The sequence below is a fragment of the Chenopodium album genome, chromosome 17 (assembly GCF_948465745.1).
Source record: "Chenopodium album chromosome 17, dcCheAlbu1.1, whole genome shotgun sequence".
Classification (NCBI taxonomy): Eukaryota; Viridiplantae; Streptophyta; class Magnoliopsida; order Caryophyllales; family Amaranthaceae; genus Chenopodium; species Chenopodium album.
In genome coordinates this window covers 44053086-44075724 of record NC_137850.1, presented here as the reverse complement: position 1 = coordinate 44075724, position 22639 = coordinate 44053086, and the positions used below count along the sequence as shown (strand labels likewise).

The 22639-nt window shown below is 34.1% G+C and overlaps 2 protein-coding genes across 2 annotated transcripts; both read left to right on the top strand.

The window, feature by feature from the left end:
• The first annotated feature begins 930 nt into the window (after positions 1 to 930).
• On the top strand, positions 931 to 12879 carry LOC145589834 (uncharacterized). Its single transcript, XM_081646517.1, has 22 exons — positions 931 to 1136; positions 1290 to 1621; positions 2463 to 2566; positions 3103 to 3171; positions 3336 to 3396; positions 3640 to 3779; positions 4991 to 5180; positions 5482 to 5543; positions 5679 to 5767; positions 6858 to 6930; positions 7148 to 7207; positions 7364 to 7510; positions 7608 to 7646; positions 7796 to 7842; positions 8626 to 8712; positions 9078 to 9243; positions 9476 to 9553; positions 10359 to 10495; positions 10569 to 10642; positions 11015 to 11084; positions 11436 to 11501; positions 12437 to 12879. Exons 1-22 carry the CDS (start codon positions 1086 to 1088, stop codon positions 12569 to 12571), a joined length of 2277 nt encoding a protein of 758 aa, XP_081502643.1. The 5' UTR covers positions 931 to 1085; the 3' UTR covers positions 12572 to 12879.
• Positions 12880 to 13426: 547 nt separating this feature from the next.
• LOC145588111 (cytochrome c biogenesis protein CCS1, chloroplastic-like) lies at positions 13427 to 17493 on the top strand. Its single transcript, XM_081644758.1, has 8 exons — positions 13427 to 13962; positions 14630 to 14849; positions 14939 to 15050; positions 15323 to 15595; positions 15807 to 16072; positions 16275 to 16431; positions 16513 to 16596; positions 16946 to 17493. The coding sequence occupies exons 1-8, from the start codon at positions 13569 to 13571 to the stop codon at positions 17099 to 17101; spliced, it is 1662 nt and encodes a 553-aa protein (XP_081500884.1). The 5' UTR covers positions 13427 to 13568; the 3' UTR covers positions 17102 to 17493.
• The last annotated feature ends 5146 nt before the right edge of the window (positions 17494 to 22639 follow it).

The following is a 22639-nucleotide window of genomic DNA, read 5'->3' as shown; positions in this document are numbered from 1 at the left end:
GATTTATACAAAGTATTCTACCAAAATTATTATTCCTATTTTTTATTAAAATAAATTTTAAGTCGGAGGAAAAAAAATTATAATAGTATTATGATAATCTTGGATGATGATATATGTCAATACCTTAATTTTAAACTATGTTAGTATATTTGTAACTAAAAAATTTATAGCATATAAAATATATGTTGAAAAATAATAATAATAAAAAAGTTAAATTGAGTATGATTGGATTAAATGTGTTGTCAAAATGAAAATAAGTATTATGGTAGGTTACAAAATGGAAGTTATTAAAATTTGGCAAAAAAAAAAAAAAAAAAAAAAGGAAAGATAAAAAGGCGGGAAATGTTTTGTAACATCGTGACAAGTGTCACTTTAGGTTCGCTTTTAGTATAGGTTAATTGATAAGTTCCGTTAGGTTTATTAGGTTGAATTAAATTGAATTTGAGATAAATTGTGTTGGGTTCTCAAGTTAAACTTGGATATTTAATTGATGAATTCAAGTTTAGGGTCGGGTATAGAACAATGTAGGTTGAATCGAATCAGGTCTTATCAAACCAAGTTGAATTGAATCTTGAGTAATATCAAGTTGGGTCGAATCAAATCTTGGGAAATCTGTAGTCGAGTCAGTCACATTTGTTCGTGGGTCAAATTGAATTTCGAGTTGTTTGCGATTGGATGTGAGTTTCATCTAATTCACAAATACTGAATTCATATTGGGTCTCAAAATATCTTTGGGTTGGTTAAGGATTCGAGAACCAAATTCCTCAAATATGAAGTCATGTTTCATTCGATTTCGACCGGCTATTTAGTTTGTGTCAGTTTTTGACAACCCTACCGATGATCATTGTATCGGATAACTTTAATGGGCTAGGATCTCTCTTAAAACCAATATGTACATCACTTTGATACACATAGGCCCATATTCATATCTCAAAATATTTCCTTCTTTTCTCCCTCCTCAAGTCTCCTAACAACTTCCCACATAAATTAACTCATCATTTCCAAAAATAATCAAGCTTTAAAACCTCTTTCAATTCAGTCTACTAGTATCAGTTCAATTTCCAGTCAAAAAAAGCTCAATTTTCATGGAGATGGATTACAATCTCAGCATTGAACTTCGAGGACACGAAGACGACGTAAGTTCATCCTATTCTCCTTTCAATTACGATTGTTTTTATATATTTTTGATAATTTTTTCATATTTCATGATGAATTGGAATTGAATTGATCGAACACAAAACCCTAATTATTGTGGGATTTTAATTTGATTGCGGTGCATGAAATTCTAGGTTAGGAGAATTTGCGTTTGTGAGAATGTTGGAATTGCGACGTCTTCTAGGGATAAAACGGTGAGGTTTTGGCCGCTTGATCCGGCAACCAATCGAGTGCTTGAATCGCCGAAGGTTATGGTGGGGCACACTAGTTTTGTAGGTCCACTTGCTTGGATTTCGCGGAATGATGAGTTTCCGGGAGGTGGGATTGTTTCCGGTGGGATGGATACTTTGGGGATGGTGTGGGACTTGAAGAGTGGAGAGAGGGTCCATGTCTTGAGGGGTCATGAAATGCAGGTTACCGGGATTGCTCTGGATGATCGCGATATTGTCACCTCTTCGGTTGATTGGTATATCTATCACTCTTTGCTTCTTTTATTATTTGAATGTTGTGATGATTGTTATGACTATGAAGGCAGTTATGAATTATGATTGGTAGAATCCTGTAATGCAGTTAGAAATTAGATTGTTGTAGCTAGTGATTAAGTGGGCAGTGAACAAGAAGAGTAATGTTTCTTCTCAAAATGATAAGGCCTGGCTCTGTGGACTCTTTCAAATAATATATAGTTCCATAGGAAGACTGTATTTTTAGTATGAATTATACTTGTAGAGTTGTAGGTAGTAATGTACAATCAATCAAAGTCAAATCTTGTAAGGTTGACTACGAATATCATATGCTGCCCGTTATTTTGAGGTTACGAAAATATTTGATTAAGTTCTTGTTAGGGATTGATATATGTCATATACCAATATTTCTCTTTGTTGTGGGTTTGTTTTATGACTTGCATTAGCTTATGGAAATGTAGAACTATTTATCTGGATAGGATTTACAACATGCTGATAAAGAAGCGAGGTACACTGTCATACAGTTGTGTATACTAAGATGTAGTTTGATAGGCATATGGGTAGTGTTTTGACTGTTTACCTTTAGAGATATTTAAGAGATCCATTGTCATATTGTTTTTGTAACCAAGTTATTGGTTTTTCTGGGAGCTATTGAATATTGTCACTTGAAAGGAGAGAAATATGAGACGATGAGGTTTTATAATTCAACCTAGTAATTAGTAATTTTAACAGTCTTGTCACTCGTGAAGCCTGCCAATAAATAAGTAAATAAATGAATTATGCTTGGTGACTGTTTGACATTGCAAATTGCATATTTATGTTCTTTATTTTGCCACATTTTCTTAGCACTTTGAAAAGATGGAGAAATGGGAAGGCTGTGGAGTCCTGGGAGGCTCATAATGCTCCTGTACAAGCTGTTGTAAAGCTACCCTCAGGCGAGCTTGCCACAGGTATGTGTTTCCATTTATTGGGAATTTTCTTTGTATTAAAAGGATGGGTAATTTCCCTTTTACTTATGTGCAGTGCATGTGATTTCTCACTAAGCAAAAGCTCGAGTTATAATATTTTTTTGGGGGAAGCTATAACTACTGATTGAAAGAATAGTCACATTGCAGTTGCCACACCAACCTTGCTGCTCCTTAAACTGTAGAATGCATTGTACTTTTTGGTTTAAAGTCTTTTAACATATATGAAGTATATCTAGTATATGAAATTCCAATTTCGCAATAAAAAAGTTACTGATTATACACCCAAAATAGAAGTTTACAGCATATTAGTATTAATATTGTGTGTGTGTGTGCACGTGTGTGCTCCTTTGCCTAAATGAATAGATTTCTAAGTTTTCAACTCACTATTGGCTTATATCTGAATATATTTGTCATTTTGCTGATCAGCAACAGATTTTTGCTTAAATATATTGATGCAAATGGCCAATGGCATGAACATTTGTCTAACACTCTTAACTTTCATTTTCTAAAAATTCCAGGATCCAGTGACACAACCCTTAAACTCTGGAAAGGCAAAACATGTGTACACACGTTTGTTGGACATACTGGTTCGTGGCTTAGTTGTTACAAGAAACATTCTGGCTTGATTCTTAGGCCCTGTTCTTTTGGACTTATTTTCAATTTAACTCAGAACAACAGGGCTTTAGAAAACAAAGATTTTTACTTCTCAGCTTTATTCTTCATGTTCTAATGCCTAACATAAATTTTATAGATACTGTAAGAGGTCTGGCTGTGATGTCTGATTTAGGAGTACTTTCTGCTTCGCATGACGGGTAAGAAACTCTCTATGCTTGTTCCTCTTTCTTGTGCTCATTTTCTCTCACCTGCCACAGACAATAAGTTTCTGTTTTGTCCCGAAGTTTTATTACTGACACATGAATGTTCATCAAATTTGGTCTTTTACTCTATAACAGGCATTTAACTCCTTTTCCCACTGCTTTCATAACTCTACCAATCAGGCATTGTGCTGGTTGTGTGACTCCTTATCTCATCTAATGGTGGGTTTAATTTTTCAGTTCTGTGCGACTCTGGGCACTGACGGGTCAAGTTCTGTTGGAGATGGTTGGTCACCAATCAATTGTATATTCTGTTGATTCACATGTCTCAGGTCTTGTTCTAAGTGGTAGTGAAGACAACACAGCCAGGATATGGAAAGGTTGTCAACTACTTCCTTTATTAATGTAGCTTCACCAAGTCACTGTAATTCACTTCATACTTTCCCTTGCTGTTTTATGTGGCTTTTAGAGCTTTTAAGTCGTCTTTCAGATTTTAAGGAAATATTGAATGAACTTGATCAAATATGTGTCTGTTATTTATCTAATCCATCTATCCCAGTTAATGCATCCTGCTTGAGTTGTTATTAATTAACTTTATAAACATTAGACTTGTCTCTTATTGATGCAAAATAACCCCACTTGAATTGTGTAGTTTAGATTGAGTCTTGTGGCATATCGATTCTTCTAGAGGAAAAAACTATTCGTAATATAGGAAGTTGAAAAGACAAGTATAAGAGTAGTCTCTTTGAGTTACTTTTACTAACTAAGCAATTATAATAGGATTATCACAATAAGAAAAGATGGGCATTTTTGTGGTGTGGTGACCTGTGGGAGTATTTTTATTGTTTTAATGTGCAAGCAGCATTCACATTAGTGTGTTTGGTCACAAACTTGTACTTTGGGCATATAAGTGAACTAGATTGGAAATGATTTAAGTCTTTCTTATTCATTCCAACTTTGAGATCTTAGTTTGGTATCATCTTCTGTGTGGTTGGTTACAAACTTGTTCTTTGGACATAGTTTTGGTACTTTGTTTCTGATTGGGGTAGAGCCTCATAGAGGTTGGAGTGCTGACCAATTAGCCAGTAGACTGGTAGTGTAGGAGCGTAGGTACCACATACTTAATTTGCGATTGAGGGATAAAGTTTTGGTGTGGAACATTGGAACTCCCTTTTACCCAGATCCAGTGTGGAATGTATAAAGCACATCCTTATCTCATACCATAAGTATTAAATTGTTTTCAAAATTTCTGAGCTCGCAATTGGTGGAATTCCTAGTCTAGCTTGATCAAGATGTAAGGATCCTTGGTGTAGCAATTGTATCTGGATCATTTTTTGTAGGAATGCATGGACTATTGTTAGGTTGTTGTTTCAACAGGACATCAGTTTATGTTTGATGGTGAGATTTGAGGTTGCACTAAATGTATCTTCTTGTCATTATAATTCCGGATCGATCCATTTCTGATTTTTTAATGCACTGAGAATATTTGCTTCGCTGATGCCTTGCCTGCTCAACCAGCATTTTCTACATTCTCAAAACATATTTCACACATATCTATGCTTCTTGGTCATGAAGAAAATTCTTTTTGCAGACGGTGTATGTGTTCAAGTAATTGAGCACCCTGGATGTGTTTGGGATGTCAAATTCTTGGCAAATGGGGACATTGTTACAGCATGTTCAGACGGAGTAGTGCGCATTTGGACAACGCATGCAGATAGAGCAGCAAACCCTATAGAGATTCAATCATATTCTGAACAACTTTCTGCTTACAAGATCAGTAGGTAATTATGCACCCATATATTCAAATATCTTTTAATTCCTGGACATTGCTATAGCTTGCGTAGTGCTGTCTAAATTGATGTCTTACATATATGATTCCTATGAATGAGATATTCTGTAAAAATCCTGAAAACAGGTCTGTGTACATGAAACGGACAGCATTAAGCACATTTTTATAGGTATCATTTGAAAATGTAGTGACTGGTTTGTTATTGTGAAATGGTAGTTTGATATCTTTTATATGACTTACAAAAGATCATCCTGCAGTCATGGCTAATGCTATTTGCTTTTTGTTTGTGTCAGAAAGAGAGTTGGGGGCTTAAAATTGGAGGAGTTACCTGGATTGGATTCATTACAAGTTCCAGGTTCGATGAAAGTAGTTATTGGCTGCAATCCTAATTATTTTCTTCTAAATTGATCTGCATCATTTTCCCATTTTGCAGTTTTTTTCCTCAGTTTTCTTTCCCTGATTTGATATCTGAACCGCGTTTATGTTCCAGGTACGAGTGATGGACAAACAAAAGTTGTAAGGGAAGGAGACAATGGTGTAGCATATTCTTGGAATATGAAAGAGTACAAGTGGGATAAAGTATGTAACCTTTGTGTCCTTTGACACTCTTTTTTCTGTCTTTATCCCGCATTAGGTCTGGTTATAACCAATGAGTTCTGAGTTTAGTTCTGATTTCCCATATGCCAAGTCATAGAATGTTTAGATTTGATGTACTTTGGGGTCTTGGGGGTTGGGTGCTAGTTTGGAACATTTTATGCCTTAAGGTTTTCATCTATATCCTCTGTGAGTTTTTAAAATCAAAATTTGCTTGTCACCTTTCATTTAAAGAGTTTATGGTAATTGCTAGCCATGCTAGGCTGGCAGTTAATCCTAAAGCTCAATATCTAAGCACTAATGTATAATTTTTTTTGAATTATATATTTTTGGAATATCCCGCATTGTTGTTGAACAGACTGTAAACTATAATCGTACCCTTCCTGTCGTTAGTATAAGAGTATTAGTCTGTTGGTTTTGTGACTGCTGTGTGGCCTGTCGGTGGTACTGGACTATTAGTGCTGTACATGTCTTGTGGGCTGTCTAATTGGGTGCTAATGTCATAGAAGTTCAGGGTGTTCTAGTCAGGTGCTTCTTTTGATATTTACCGATGTGAATAATCATTCTTACTATGTTGTTCAACTATGTATAGTGAAAATCTGGTTTATGATTAGGGTTTGGCATTTTAGCTTTTGTATTTGATGGGGGTAGATTTTGCAGCAAGTGTCATTATGTTATTGAGTATCCTGTGTGGTTTGTAAGTACTTAACCTGTTGGTCTGTTGGATATCACATATTATCAGCAGTGCTATTGTGGAATATCATTTCCCTTGATGAACTTATACTTCCTTTGCTTCATATATTATTTTGCTACATCTTTCTTTAAGTGCAGCATCAAATTGATTGAAACACTACTTTATTTGCTAATAGGTTCTCTCTGTCTGTATCCTCATCACACGAGCCCCCCCCCCCCCCCCCCCCCCTTTATTTTTTTCCATCACATGGCCTCCTAAAATCTCGTGCCTCCCTCTATGTTGCGTTAATATGAAATGGAGGAAGTACATAGTTGCCTGAGTTTGTGATTTCGCTTTTTGTCCATTATTCTTGTTGCTAACACGTGTAGAATATTTCCTCAGATTGGTGAGGTTGTTGATGGACCTGGGGAAGGCCTTAAGCGTCCTGTACTTGATGGAAAGGAGTATGATCACGGTGAGTAACTTATGGCACTAAGCATTTTGCAACTATGTGGAGTGGTGGACCAATTGTCACCTGTTGCTTGGATATTATCAAAGATTTATTGTCCCTTTTTTTTTTTTATTATTGTCCCCAATGACAAATGTTGGTGAATTGAGTAGTTAACTTCATATGCTGCTTGTTTTCTAATTTGCATTTGTTTTCACCTTCTCCTTATTTTGTTTGTGTCTAGTGTTTGATGTTGATATTGGAGATGGGGAGCCTATTCGTAAGCTGCCTTATAATCGATCAGGTACCTTTGTAATTGCTGGATAATGTGCCGTTAGTATCTTGTTGGAAGCATATGCAGGCAACATGTTTTGATTCTTTGTCAAATTTTGCATTTCAATTCTGTGAATCTCTGCTTCACAGAATTTATTTCATTGACCTTGATCTTTTTTTCTTCTAGATAATCCATATGACACTGCTGATAAGTGGCTTCTTAAGGAGAATCTTCCACTTTCTTATCGTCAGCAAGTTGTAGATTTCATTTTAGAGAATACTGGTCAGAAGACATTTTCTTTTGATTCATCATTCCGTGATCCTTACACCGGATGTAAGTTGAATATATTTTTCTTTTGATATATCATTCCGCGATCCTTTTTTTTCCTTGATATTAATTCACATTATATGTTTATTTTGGTGCATTTCAGCCAATGCCTATGTACCTGGGGGTACTTCTGCCAACCATGGTATGTGCTTCTGAAAAATTCAGTTTATATAATATTTATATGCTGTTTTATAGTTGATCACATGACAAGTTTTAGGTGGTGCTTGAGCTTAAGGTCCTATATAATGAGTTTCTATGTTCCCTGACGTACACCTTGCTTTTAATCAACAGCGATTTCTAATAAACCTACTTTTAACAATTTCAAGCATATACCCAAGGTACGCTTATACTGTTCTCTTTAACATTTATTATTATTACTCTGTATTTTATTTGTTTTTTTATTTATTTAATTTATCAATCTAATTCCAGATTTTTTTTTCCCAAGGACAGGGTGTTATATAATGTAAATTAAGACTATTTCACCTTTTCCTTACATTTATTGATTAATCATGCCACAATTGAGGAACTGAATATGCAGATGTTTCATTAAATCAGTAGATATAATTTGTTTTATTGGCCTTGCTTTGATTTTCAGAAGTCTGAAGATCTGGACTGAAGCTTTATCATGAACTTTTACGTTAATTATAATGTCCTTAAAGTGTAACTATTATCTGGATATGTTCATATTGTAGTTGTTCTTGAAGACCCTTACAAAGTTACAATGGGAAATGGCTTTCTTATCTTGTGTTGGCGATTAGAAGTATGCTGTTTCATAGATTGTTTTCCTGGGATTTATCAGTTTAATTTCAGAATAAACTGGAGTAATCCTTTAGTGATCCTTGAATATGAAGCTATTTAAATCTAAAAAGGTCTTTTTATTTTTTTATTTTTTTTATTTTTTTTAAAAGACATAATCTAACTTTGCGTTTATACTATTAAATTGCTGAATAATATGTAGATTAACAAGCCTTTTAAGATTTCTTCTTTTGTTTCTATTCTTGGTGAAAAATGCATGCCTTTGTAATAATTTGAGAATCAGCTTTTAAAATTTGAGAGTTCCTGAACCCCTAGGCTTTGAACCTTTAACAGATCATTAATATTCTAGGTTGTCCATTTTGCAGAAAGGTGTCCTCATCTTTGATGTGGCCCAATTTGACGGGATTTTGAAAAAGATGTCTGAGTTTAACAATACTCTTCTCTCTGACCAGGTATGTGCTTTGCTAATCCCTCTACTAATTCGTGTACCAAATGGTTCCCCCACCCATCCACACACATACACACACAGAATGTAGAAATTAATTTAAAATCTGTTGATGTCTGAATGGAGTTTGTACTTTTCTAAACGTGCTGTAGTTGACATTTTATACCTTTTAATGGTAAGGATTATGTTTCAATTGTTTATTGATCTGATGATCCTGATACATAGTGGGTGTAATGTTTATGTGTAGTCAAATGGTAATCTGTGATAACCTTTAGCATTGTTGTGACTCGTTTTGGTTCCATTTGCTTACATGCTTTGAATATGGCTTCTTGATAAATATTCTGAATGATTTCTCTGTTACTAAATTCGAAGGGCCAGAAGCAGCTCTCACTTACAGAAGTGGAAATTTCTAGAATTGGTGCTGTTGTAAAGATCTTGAAAGATACATCACATTATCACAGTAGCAATTTTGCAGATGTAGACATTGACCTGCTGTTGAAATTACTGAACTCATGGCCATTATCCATGGTTTTTCCAGGTTTGCTTGCTGAAAGTTCAATTCATCTTATTTAATCACTATATTTGTGCAATTGTGCTGCATAACGATATTCTGGAGTGTTTCTTTATTATCTTTCAGTCAATGAGCATTAGTTTTGTTGCTCTATGTGATATGTTGTCATTATTTCAGAATCTTTGAAATACATGTTAGAAAATGTGAGAATGTTGTGGGAGCTTTGTCTTCATCTCATTCATGTGTTTTTTATTTGCAGTTATTGACATCCTGCGAATGATGATTTTGCACCCTGATGGAGCTTCTAAATTGCTGAAGCTCATAAATGGTGGAAACGGTACTTAGAACTTCTTGGTTTTTTTTTTTTTGGTTGGTAAGGAGAAAGACCCTGGCGGGCCGGAACCTCTCACAGGTCCTCCCGGCCCGTGTTAGGGGGCTAGGCACTTTGGAAGGTGGTGGGGGGGGGGGGTGATGGGTAAGGGAATCCCCACCCCAAAGTGCTTTTAGTGGGATTTGATCCCACAACGTCATGGTCGTGAGATGCAAACCTTACCACTAGACCAAGCTATGCTTGGTGAACCTCTTGCTTCTATTGCTTTTGTTTGGAGTTATTATTATTCTTTGATAAGCCTGTATTGTATACCATTGACATGAGTCAAGAGGACACCAAGGAATGATATCCTTGTGAATTTGTGAATTGACTTTAAGCACAAATCCAGCAAGTTTATAAGAAATGGATTGTGCATACCCTATTTTTTCCACAGCAAGATAATATGCTCTGAAGTCTGAAGTGTAGTGTATGTTGAGTTTTGTTTGGTTTCAGAATCAATTGATCTAATCTGTACGCTTTTTGGAAAAAGGATATAAATGGTTTGAGTTGTGTCTTTTTTTTTTCCTCGGTAGTTCAAAAATTTATGCAGCAGGCGCAACCTAGTTCATATGTATCCAGTGATGTATGAAACGTTAATTGATCTTTTTGTTCCATCTTTTCCCTTACCTTGGCTAGGCTGAACATGTAACTTGTTGGTGTTGGCACACTTTACTCTTCAGAACTTTCTTTTATCTTCCTCTCCATTGGAAGTGAGTTTGTTGTGAAAAAAAGTGTAAGTGAATGCTTACAGTTTATCTATTTATTTGTCCAGACGCACTAATAGAGTTGATCAAGAAAGTTACAATGAGTCCAGTGATCCCGGCCAACGTTTTGACTGGTCTTCGTGCATTAAATAATCTATTTAAGAATACTTCTTTCCACCAGTGGCTTCAATATCGTCGTAGTGAGGTTTGTCCCTGTCATTTACTAAAGGGCACTTTTGACTGTGACAGTTTTAGATAACATTTATCTATTGTTGCAGATACTTGATGCATTTTCCGCTTGTTACACATCTAATAAGAATGTACAATTTGCTTATTCCACATTAATTCTCAAGTAAGTGCTCTTCATGTTATTTTATCTTCTATTCTTCCACCTGTGTGTGTATGTGTGTGTGTGTGTTCGCACTTTGTTGATGTGGGATATCTCCAAGTATTTTAACATAGATATTACTATAAGCATCCTTGAATGGATAAGAATATCCTGTTCATTTCTGTTCCCTTTGTCATTTGATATGTTTTATGTTGTGGATTTACTAGCATTAATTTTAGTTTCCCGTTCCATTTATAGGCGGTGCAAGTCTTAGATAATTGGGTCTATTAACAGTTGGAAGTCAGTGTTTACATATATGTTAGAAGAGTGTTTTTTGAGGTTTTCTGTGGACTGATACTATGAAATCTTGTTGCCTGACCATTGTAATTGTATTAGCTTTGCTGTGCTGTTGATTGAAAAGAGAGATGAAGAAGGGCAATTACAAGTACTATCAGCTGCACTTGAGGTAAAATACTAAAATCCTCTGGTTCCTTTCAACTGCCCTTTGTATTAAGTTTCTGTCTTATGTGTTGATGCAATTAAAACTATAGCAATCTTATAATGCTTGCTCAGATTCAACTGTTCAATGGGATCATTTTGCATTGATGTTTGAGAATGTCGGAATATATTAATAAATTTTGATTGTATACAGTGGCCAACAATTACTAAATCTGTTTGGAAAACTTAAAAGATATTTTAAAATTGAGGAGTATTTGCGATGCTCATGGATTGAGCTTACAAATTGTTTAAGTATAATAATGCAGAAGTGCTACTTTTATTTGCTGGGTAAAAAGTTTGATTTATTCTCTGGTTGCAGATTGCTGAAGCAGAGAGTATTGATCTAGATTCAAAATTTCGTGCCCTGGTTGCTATTGGATCATTGGTATGTTGTCTTCTTATATCTGTTATGTTATGAGAATGCCACAGCCCACTGGGTAATGTCAAGAGATACTTTCAAGTATAAAGAGGCTGTTTTTGCAATTGTTTACTATACCGGCAGCTCTTTGTGGAGCTTCTGGAGGGGTGATTGCCATACAGTTTTGCTGTGCAAGTCTTTGGATGTTTATATGGTCTTTTGAGTTTCTTGTTTTCAAACTATCTTGTCTGCTTATTTAATACGGAGTACCAAGTACTTTTCTGCTTTCATCCAATCACTATGCATTGCAGCATTGTATATTGGATCCTTTTGCATGGAGTTCACTTATATATCGACTATGTGTTGTATTTCGTGGACCCTTTTGCACAGAGTTCACTCATATATCGACCGTGCTATGTTTTGTGTTTGGACTAGTAGATTTGTTCTGTAACTTGAGACTGTAGTAGACTGATTCTTGTTAGTGTGTTTTGTGAGTCTATTATCTTAGAAGTTATATTGGCTTATTCATAGTTTAAACAATAATACTAATAAATCCCACCTATCATTACTGCGTTATTTCTGGCTTGTTCTTGGACATTTTCTCTATTGACTTCTCAGTTGAAAAAATAAATAAATTATCCCTGTTTTTATATGTGCTGTGATGAGTATTTCTTAAGAGTATTGTTGTTTGCTTTGTTGCTCGTACTAGGGCACATGTCTAATACGGTTATGTTTGTAACTTTCTTAGTGTCTGGGTCAGCTATTTTGTGAAAATATTTGGCCCAAATAAAGTGTCCAAGTGTTGATGATATGACATTGTTTTTGCTGTGAATCTAATAGTAAGTCACTTAGGTTGTAGTCTTGAGAGGACTGTCATAAACTCTTATGTATCTCTCCTCCTAAAAAGAAAACAAAAAAGACGAAGATTAATGTATACCTATTAACTTTGCAATTTGATACAGATGCTTGATGGTTCTGTCAAAAGAATAGCAATGGATCTTGATGTTGAGAGCATTGCAAAAGCTGCAAAGTCTTCCAAGGATTCAAAGATTGCTGATGTCGGGGCTGATATTGAAGCACTAACAAAGCAAAGTTAAGATCTTCGGACCAGATTTCAATAGATGAACAACACACATCATGTTGGATTTTTGCTGAAGGTCTAGGGAGGAATCGGAGGATACTGCTAAAACAATACATGGAAAATGAAACATAGTGATCTCTTGATTTGTACAGTTGTAGCAGCATTGTAACCTCTATTTTTCCTTGGTGTTATCATGTTTCATTCATATAGCCACTGCTACAGCCCGCTTTCTGTTGATTTCTTGTTGCAGTGTTGCTTACCAAAACACATTTAGAGTAATTTTTTCTTTGATTAAGTTTAATATAATGCTCTAGAGCCTTTGAAATCCTATCTTCTTCTTTGACCCCCCCCCCCCCTCCCCCCTCTCCCCTCCTCCACCAGCGCGGCAGGGAAATGATGATTTGTAATCTTAGATTAGGTTCTACCAGTGAGATTTCAATCACATCCTTCGTAAAATTTTCTAAAAATAATATCGTACACACCTCGAAGCATATCACTGTTGCAAATTTGGCTGCTCAAATACTTGTAAATGATTTTAGCTGTGTTAACTTTATATCGAAAACACTATCATAGATTCATACTCACCTTCTAGCATATTACAGTCACAAATTTGTTTTCCCAGTGCCTACGTAAATAATTCAATCTCTCTTTTCGTATAAAATAAGATTTTTTAAAATTTATATGAAGATGAATTTATCAACATTTCACATAATTTTTTTTCTTTAAATATAAATTATCATAAAATTTTATAAATAATGAACAAATAAATACGGAGTATTTTGCAACTAAATAAAAAGCAAATGTTACTCAAGACTTGAGAAGTTGAACTACAAAAGAAAAATTGGAAGAAAATGAAAAGAGAAACGTGTAAAGAATTTTGCGGGAAACAAAATGTGGATAGGATAAGTAGATAACGGTTTATACCACATCTTCTATTTTAATCCAAAAACACAAATTTCAGTTAAAATTATACAAACTGAAGAGAAAACACACTCTCATACTACTCAGTAAAGATGAAATCTTCATCTTCAATTCTCACCAAATCCATTCATCTTTATCGACCCAATAATTCTTTCAAATTCCACCATTTTAATCAACCCCATTTCCCCAATTTGCAAAATGACAGAAAAATTATGACTTTCAGGGTTTGTTGCAAAATCAATGTACCACAAGATAAGAGCAATAAACCCATTTCCCAGAAGATTGTAATTTCTGAAGGAGCTCCATCTTTGAAGGGGGTTGAGGATGGCAGTGGGAAAGTTCCTCCACCGCCGCCGCCGCCAAAAAAGCCAACTTCTTCTGTGAATAGGTTGTTGAAGAGAATCCCTCAAAGGGTTTTGGGTGTTTTGTCAAATTTGCAACTTGCTATTGGAGAAATGTTTGCTATTGCTGGTCTTATGGCTATTGGTATTGCTCATGTTCTCTCTCTTTTTGTGTCTATTTATTTATGAGTGTGTATCGAGTTACAAGTGCAATGATGTAGACGACATTTGATTTTTGACCCAGATGCCATCCCAAGGACTATAATTTTCTCTTAAGCTTTGTTCAATGTGGAATTGTAGGGTTAATTTGAAATTAGTTGTTTATTGAATTGATCATTAGTTTGCTAATTTGTTGCTACTATATGTTTTATGCCATTGTTTGTCTAAATTTGTTGTTGAGATTTGGTATTTAGCAATTTTGCTTGGTTGATATATAGTTTTGTCTTAGCAAGATTATGCATGTTGTTCAGTTAGGGTAAATTATGTCAAATAACTACAGCAGTTCTGGGTTTCAAGTTTTAGCCAATTATATGAAATTGGGGAAATATGTTGATTTCATATTAAGTGTAGTCAAGTCCAGAGCTTTGTCTGAGAAAAGGATCACATAAGATGTAAAGAAATTTCATGGAAAATTGAAGCTTATTATTACTTATGGTCTTGTTGATTACCAATTTGGCAAAATGAGTTGTGTTGGTCACTAATTGTTGAGTTGGTTTATTATTGTTGAATGGATGTGCTTGGTTTTTATTGTTGTTTCAAGTTGTTTTTGATCGTCCTCAGATTTTTATAATGTATTTGAATATATACTGCAGGTACTTTCATTGATCAAGGCGAGGCTCCCGATTATTATTTTCAAAAATATCCAGAAGATCATCCTGTACTTGGATTTTTCACTTGGAAGTGGGTTCTAACACTTGGGTTTGACCACATGTTCTCATCGCCAATTTTCCTTGGAACATTAGGACTGTTAGCAGCATCTCTAATGGCCTGTACTTACACCACACAGATTCCCTTGGTTAAGGTCGCACGAAGGTCCAATATGAATTTCATACTATGAGTTTTTTTGGCTGTTCCAAAGCAGCTTAGGTACAATATAGTCATATGTATGTGTTTTCCGACAGATGGAATTTCTTAAAGTCATCTGAGGCCATTTGCAAGCAGGAATTTTCAGAAAAACTGCCTAGAGCATCAGTTCAAGATTTGGGTGTTGTTCTTATGGGGGCTGGATATGAGGTACAGTATAGCAGTTTTTCAGGTTTATCTAGAATCAGATGTTTATTAAATGAGCTACAAATTTCTTTACTTTTGAGCAAAATTATACTACGCAATCTGCAGTCAGATGTGTAATCGTGGTTGTATTAAGAGGATGTTCTTTAATTTCCGTTAAAAAAAGGAAAGATTCAATCAATCAATCAAAGCCTTAATCCCATGAGTGGGGTAAAAAGGGAAGATTATGATCAGCTAATCTCCTCTTCTTATAAGGTTTGTGAATATGGTTTCTGTAGGTATTCTTAAAAGGACCGTATATGTATGCTTTCAAGGGTCTAGCTGGCCGGTTTGCTCCAATTGGAGTTCACCTGGCTATGATACTAATAATGGCCGGAGCAACACTTAGTGCCACAGGGAGCTTCAGAGGTTCTGTTGATGTTCCTCAAGGACTAAACTTTGTCGTAGGTGATGTGCTCAGTCCATTTGGAGTCCTCTCAAAGCCTACCGAAGCTTTCAATACAGAGGTCCATGTTAATAGATTCTCAATGGAGTATTATGAGAGCGGAGAGGTTGGTAAGCCTTTTGATCTCATCTTAAATCTTTTGTTTCAACAAAAAGCTGTTATCACATTCACCGTAATTGTCAATGCTCAAGGCCTCGTTGGCTTTCTGGATAACTCGTTTATGTTAGTGACGTTGACACACTTTCTACCATGTTTTGTTTGGTGATCAATTAGATTATTGGGGGTAATATAATACTACATTTCTGGTTTTCATGCAGGTATCACAATTTTACACTGATCTCTCTCTGTTTGACCTTAATGGGAAGGAGGTGTTGAGAAAAACAATAAGCGTTAATAACCCTTTGAGGTATGGAGGAATTACGATCTATCAAACGGATTGGGGCCTCTCTGCTTTGCAAATTCTCAAGGATGATGAAGGTCCTTTTAATTTGGCAATGGCTCCTTTGAAGTTGAACGGTGACAAAAGACTTTATGGAACTTTTCTGCCTGTTGGGAATGATGACTCTCAGAATGTCAAGGGAATGTGAGTACTTTGGTAAATTTATGTAAAATTTCTATCAATCATTTCTTACTAGGTCAATTTATGTGTTTTTTTGCACTTCTTGCGAACTTGCAAAAAATAATCTTTTCTGGAATATGTTGTTTTCTGCTGGTATAAATATGCTAGCCCTTGCCAAATTCCTGCATTTATCTGTGGAAAAGTTTCATATTATTTGTTTATGCAGATCGATGCTTGCTCGTGATCTACAATCTATTGTCTTGTATGATCAAGATGGAAAATTTGTGGGTGTTCGACGACCAAACTCGAAACTTCCAATTGACATTGATGGGATAAAAATTGAAATTCTAGATGCCATAGGAAGTACAGGCCTTGAACTAAAAGTAAGTTTTAGGAGATATTCCAGATTTGTCAATTCTTATAACCTCATTTAGCTTCCCCTTGGCTAATTCACGTCTTTTCAGACTGATCCTGGAGTGCCTGTTGTATATGCTGGATTTGGTGCTCTGATGCTCACAACATGTATCAGCTATTTATCTCATGCACAGGTGATTTTCTGAGCTGTTGATTATCACTCTTCAATGATTTGTTACGCAATTGCTACTTGGATATACTAATTCCATTTTATCGCCATTTTACAATGTTTACATTCCTGTTGCACCCTCATGAAAGATCTACTGCTGCTAGTATTAAGGGGGTGATTGATGTAAAATGTAATAACTTCGGTAATTAGCGAGACAGAATACACGGGGATTACTTGATTTTGACAGAGAAATTAAGTGGCATGAATTTTCTACCTGGGGAAGAACACTATTGATTCTTCTAGGCATGTTTGTTTTTTTAGTTCAATTTTGTTGATACAGGCTCACATTTTCTTTCTTGCAAATTATTCTCTAGATATGGGCTTTACAAGACGGAACAACTGTGGTGGTTGGGGGGAAGACAAATCGTGCAAAGGGTGAGTTCCCAGATGAAATGAACCGCTTGCTTGATCGAGTTCCAGAACTGGTGGAAAAAACTATAAACAAACCATCTGAAAGCATGAGTGCATAGCTTGCACTTCAAATGAAGTAACAGTCAACTTCAGAGGTGCATGAGGTAAATTTCAGGGGGAAAGAAAAAACATAGCTCCACATGATTCACAATATACCAGTAAGAGTGCTTCCGCAATTTGACAGTAAAACACATTGTCAAAATATATGTTCTCAATCTCTCATTGATAAATTCCATGTATAGTTGTAGTCATTCTTTGGAAGTGTTTCTTTATGGTCTCTGAAGCTTGAGTATGAAAGAATCTCAAATTCTCAAGCTCTCATATTCGGTTACTTTTTTCCCCAAAATATGTGTTAATGTATTACATGTCAAGGGCATACTAGTTGTATAATTGAACGAACTAATACATACAAAAAGGTTGAAATACTATTTACTATACAATGTTATAGTCATTGTGGTGTAATTTTTCTTATCTGAATGACCTGCTGTTAGCCTGTTGATCATCCATCAGTCTACCAGCACCACTCTTTACTTTGGTTTTTTGCGTTTCCTTTCACCCCTGTTCTATGCATATGAAGGATCTATGTTGCTCGGACTCTCTTCCAATTACTCGTGTCAGATCCTTGACACTCTGACATGAGGAGGAATTGCCACTCTAATTTGGACTGAAAACAAGGAAATTTTCCTTAAAAAGACACCAATAACACTTGGGACACATAATTGTGTCTAACTAACATGAGTACCCAAGTCCCTGAAGTCTGAGTGACATTAGGGAGTAAAAGATTGTATTGCTAGAATAAGAAGCATTCGAGAATGAAGAACTGGCTAACCTGCCTAGTAATAATGGCAGTCACATCGGCATATGCCTGGCACGTTGCCCAGTTGCCCAGAATCTGTTTTTCTATGAGTTTGCTGCTGTATCTATTCTCCATAATGTTGTTGAAGGTTGTCTATGGTCTCTTGGTATATTTCTTCAAAATCTTTTACTTTGTTCTGGCCTTCTGGGCTGTATGTTACATTGTTACCTATATGACATCAGTGTTTTGTCATTAGTTATGTTTAAATCTAATACCTTATTTGTAAAATTATGGCCCATTTTTAACAATATGATCTGCCACTCAAACTTCAATAAACTGAGGGTTCGTTTGGCATTGATGTGGTTTTCTGTTTTTTGGTTTTTTTTGTTTGTTAAAAGTATATGATATATTTCCCATGATGAATCAAAAATTATACTCCCTCCGTCCCCAAATGATAGTCCCTTATGGCCTATTTTTAGTCCCTAATTGATAGTCCCATTTGCTTTTTTCAAGTACCATTAATATCAATTTTTTATCAAAACTTCCACCAATTACAACAATATTTGTGCAAATTTAACTTTCCCATGTAAATTTTGTTTTTCAATGTACTTTTATTACTTTCTCTCTCTACTATTTTACATACCCAATGTAAATTTATATTATCAATGTAATTTTATTACTTTTATTTAAGTTTCTTAATTCCCGTGATTTTTGCCCATAAGGGACTATCATTTGGGGACAGAGGGAGTATGAACTTATTAAAATCATAATAATTTTGAAAACTGACAACAGAAAAGTGAAAACACCTTTTTCTTGTTTCCTGCTTTTGATTTTCAAAAAAACAGGAAATTAAAAAAAATGATGCCAAACAAGCCCTGAGCTTTAAATTTTCTCCTATGAGTAAATATGAACTAAAAAGAAAGACTATATTGGTTTTATAAAGTATAAACAATTGTCAACGGCTAAAAAAAACACTTTTTGAATGTATGAATAAGGTTTTGTTCATTGGACCCTCTTATACCTTGCATAAAACAAAGGCTGTTTAAAAAGTATCATGGTAATAAGACTTTAAAGTAAAATTGCTTCACATGTATAACAAATTGCGTTGACTCAAATAAAAACATAATATTGATTTCTGGTAAGGATAGAGATAAGGGAGAAAAAAAATTATTATTAAAATCTTTTTTTAAGATGGAGATAAGAACTTGAGATGGGGAATAGGGATATGGATAAAGTTAAAATCTCTACGGTTATATATGTAAATTTGTCATTTATTTTAATCTTATTCTCTATTTATATCGATAAGGCATAATCATTATTTTATCCTTATCTCACACACAAATTTCTAACCTTTATTTCCGTCTCTATCTCCATTTCATACCATACATCTCGCAAATGTCCACGACTAACATAATTAAAAAAATTGTTAAAAACCCGTCTTTAATTAAAAAAAAATTATTATATAAATAATAATTAAACAATCAAGCAATTAATTAACCACAAGCTACTAGAATTGTCTATAAAACTAAAGTTGACAGACAGGTCCAAATTGCTCACGACATTGCTAATACCTACAAGCTCAACGTTTGTTTTTTCACAATTTGATACCAAAATTTGTTTTTCCCCAATAATTTATGTTAAGTTCTGTCAAAAATAATAATATTAATAATAATGATAATAATAATAATAATAATAAAAGTTAATATTCAAAATTACATATCAAAACGATTATAGTTAGTATATACCACTATAGTTAGTATGTTATGAGTAAACTTTTATGATACATTTTTTTTTCTCGATAAATCTCCTTAACTATACATCAGCAATAAAAAAAATTTACGGAGTAATAAAAATGAATATTTAAAACTATACTCAAAATGAGTTTTGTTTAGAGTAATATACGAAGTCATGAATCTCATGATCTTAAAATACACTTGAATATTTTTATTTTTTTAAAAAATGGAGTGTTTATTATGATTTTCTTTTTCGTAGGAGAATTTTTAAAATTAAAAATAAAATGTAGATTTAGGTTTAAAAAAATACCATTGGCCTTCATTTTGCTATATGGGCTGGACTTCAACTAATCAGATCTATTTATTAAAAGCCCAACTATTTAAAATACATTTAGGGTTTCGTAATAGTGGGGGCACTGCTGGCAGCTTTCACGCCTATTAAAGGTGACGTTGGTACTTCTATTTTTCATCCACAAATCAACCAACCCTAAAATAGTTTAGATCTGTCCTTGCCGCTCTTAGCTCAGAGAAAAGCAAAACAACCAGATGTTTTCGAGAGAATGAAAGTACACATCCAAAGTATGAGTTTCTGTTTTTTCAGAGATCTCATCGGAGAGTTCTCTCCGCAATTGCAATCAAGCCGTATGGCTACCTCGACCATGGTTTCCCTGTCTAAATACGAACACGGTGTCGTTCGATATCGTGTACAATTGTTATGGGTTCGATCCTAATTGCTACTGTCGCTTGGCGTGACATGATGGATTCGAATCCAATTGTTACTGCCATTTGGCGTGACATTAGAAACGAAAATCTAATTGTTACTGCCATTTGGCGCAATATTTTTTACTTAGAGTAGACGATGGGAAAAAGCTAAACCAGTTCTGGGAGGATGGGAAAAAGCTAATTGTAATTTTATATAAATGTAATTATTAAAATGTATGAATTATTTTTGTTATTCGATTTGTATTTTGTTTCTCCAATATATTATATAAAGTGTTAGGATATGATAAATATTCTAGTTATTATTCTTTATAGAAGGATATAGTTTGTGAATATTTTGTAGATATCTTTTGAGATTTCCTAATGTGATTAGGTCTCAATATTGTATAAAGTGTTAGTTTGTTCCTAATGTATTTTTTCAATTTTCGTTAATAATTTCATTTCTATTTAAGTTGCGCTTTTATAATTGGTAGATTTCCATTTGTTTAATCATAATCCATGAATCTTATGCATTAAATCGGGGAGATAAAAAGAACTCAAAAAATGATTATAATGTGTCTTTTTCAAACTTTGAATGCTTTTTTTCCCTAAAAAGTTTATTCACTATTTTGTGCAAATTTAAATCCGAATATTCGATTACTGGAATCATCGGTATTTTGGTTCAGATATCCGTATTTTGGTTTTGAATTTTTAGTTTTAAAAAAGGTCAAACTCTTAACATAAAATTTTGGCTTAATTAACCCTATTTTGTTTTGGGCTAATCAGCTTACTTTTTCCTTAATAATTAATTTTAGAATTTTTTTTTTGAAGGAATCTTAGAATTAAAAAGTAACGGCGATTAGTGCTATTATTAATTAAACAAATAGGTTAATGTATTATTTTATCATTGTAAATACTCACAATTTTAGGGGAGAGTTTGGAAAATATAAATTAACATAAACATGTATGTTTAATCTTAAACAAGTATCAAATGCTTTTTTTTATTGATGTTACATTGTCAGTTGTCACCCCTTAGAAAACTTGATTTGCATTTTTGAAAAATTGTTCCATTGACTAAACTAGATGAATCCCGTGCGATGCACGGGTCGATCTATTTTTTTTTTTAAATAATTTTTCATATTTATGTGATTACATTTGTTATTTTTTTTTTAGAGAACATTTGTTATTTTATTAGTTGTACGTAATATATTATTTTCTCTGTATTTGTTTTAAAATATTAGATAAAATTCCTAATCTCAAAATATAGTATCCTATTGTAGTGTTTTAAAAATATTAATCCTATGTGGCGCTCTAATAATTTTTTAAAAATAAAAATCCTACGTGGCGCTCTAAAATCTCGGGAAAAAACTCCCCTATGTATATATATATATTAGATTAGATTGGTTGTACGTAATATATCATTTTCTCCGCATTTGTTTTAAAATATTAGATAAAATTCCTAATCTCAAAAGATAATATTTCGTATTTAATTGATGTAACCATTAAAATCTCATTGGTCAATTATACTTATGTGGCACTTAAATTATTTATTGGATAAACTATAATTTATAATCCTACGTGGCACGTTAACTAATCTTATATTAGGTGGCATAATCCTATTGTAGCGTTTTAAAAATATTAATCTTATGTGGCGCTCTAATAATTTTTTAAAAATAAAAATCCTACGTGGCGCTCTAAAATTTTGGGAAAAAACTCCCCTTTACATATATATATATATATATATATATTAGATTGATGATACGTACTAATTGTGGGCTGGCTGCTTAGTGGCCTTAGCCCTAACACTTTGACCTGGTTGGATTATCTGATGTCCTCTCAACCTCAAATATGAAGTATATTTTAAATCGGATTAGGCCTCTTAAATAATACGGAGTACTTGGTACTTCGTAATAAATTTTGAAAATAATAATATGGGTTTAATATGGTTGGAGAATTATTAAGTGTTACAAATTTAGATGATATGTTTAGTTTGACGACACACTTTAGAGAGAAGAGAAAAAATGTTAAAGCAAGTGGGTAAATTATGTGATTTAGCTTATTTTAATCAAGTTTTCAAAAATGAGTACGCGTCAATTAAAAAATAAATGGAGGTAGTAGTTAAGTCGTGCATGGCTAAGACTCTAAGAGCACTAACCCCAATTATTTTTAGGCTTGGATGAATTTATAAAATCTTTTTTATAGGTGGGTGGCCGAGCGGGCAACTATGGGGTTGAGGATCGGAGTTGATGAAGTGGTAAATAAAAGATCATTACTCTATGATTTAACTCCACTATCGACACGGCTACACAATGCAGAGTACTCCCTCCGTTTTTAAATACTTATTCCACTTTTTTTTGGCCGTTTTTAAA

Excerpts from the sequence above, each read along its gene's own strand:
- LOC145589834 (XM_081646517.1), top strand. The coding sequence starts at position 1,086 with ATGGAGATGGATTACAATCTCAGCATTGAACTTCGAGGACACGAAGAC. Across the intron at positions 8,713-9,077 it reads ATACTCTTCTCTCTGACCAG|GGCCAGAAGCAGCTCTCACT; the intron begins GTATGTGCTTTG and ends CTAAATTCGAAG. Across the intron at positions 9,244-9,475 it reads ATTATCCATGGTTTTTCCAG|TTATTGACATCCTGCGAATG; the intron begins GTTTGCTTGCTG and ends TTTTATTTGCAG.
- LOC145588111 (XM_081644758.1), top strand. The coding sequence starts at position 13,569 with ATGAAATCTTCATCTTCAATTCTCACCAAATCCATTCATCTTTATCGA. Across the intron at positions 13,963-14,629 it reads TGCTGGTCTTATGGCTATTG|GTACTTTCATTGATCAAGGC; the intron begins GTATTGCTCATG and ends TATATACTGCAG. Across the intron at positions 16,597-16,945 it reads GCTATTTATCTCATGCACAG|ATATGGGCTTTACAAGACGG; the intron begins GTGATTTTCTGA and ends ATTATTCTCTAG.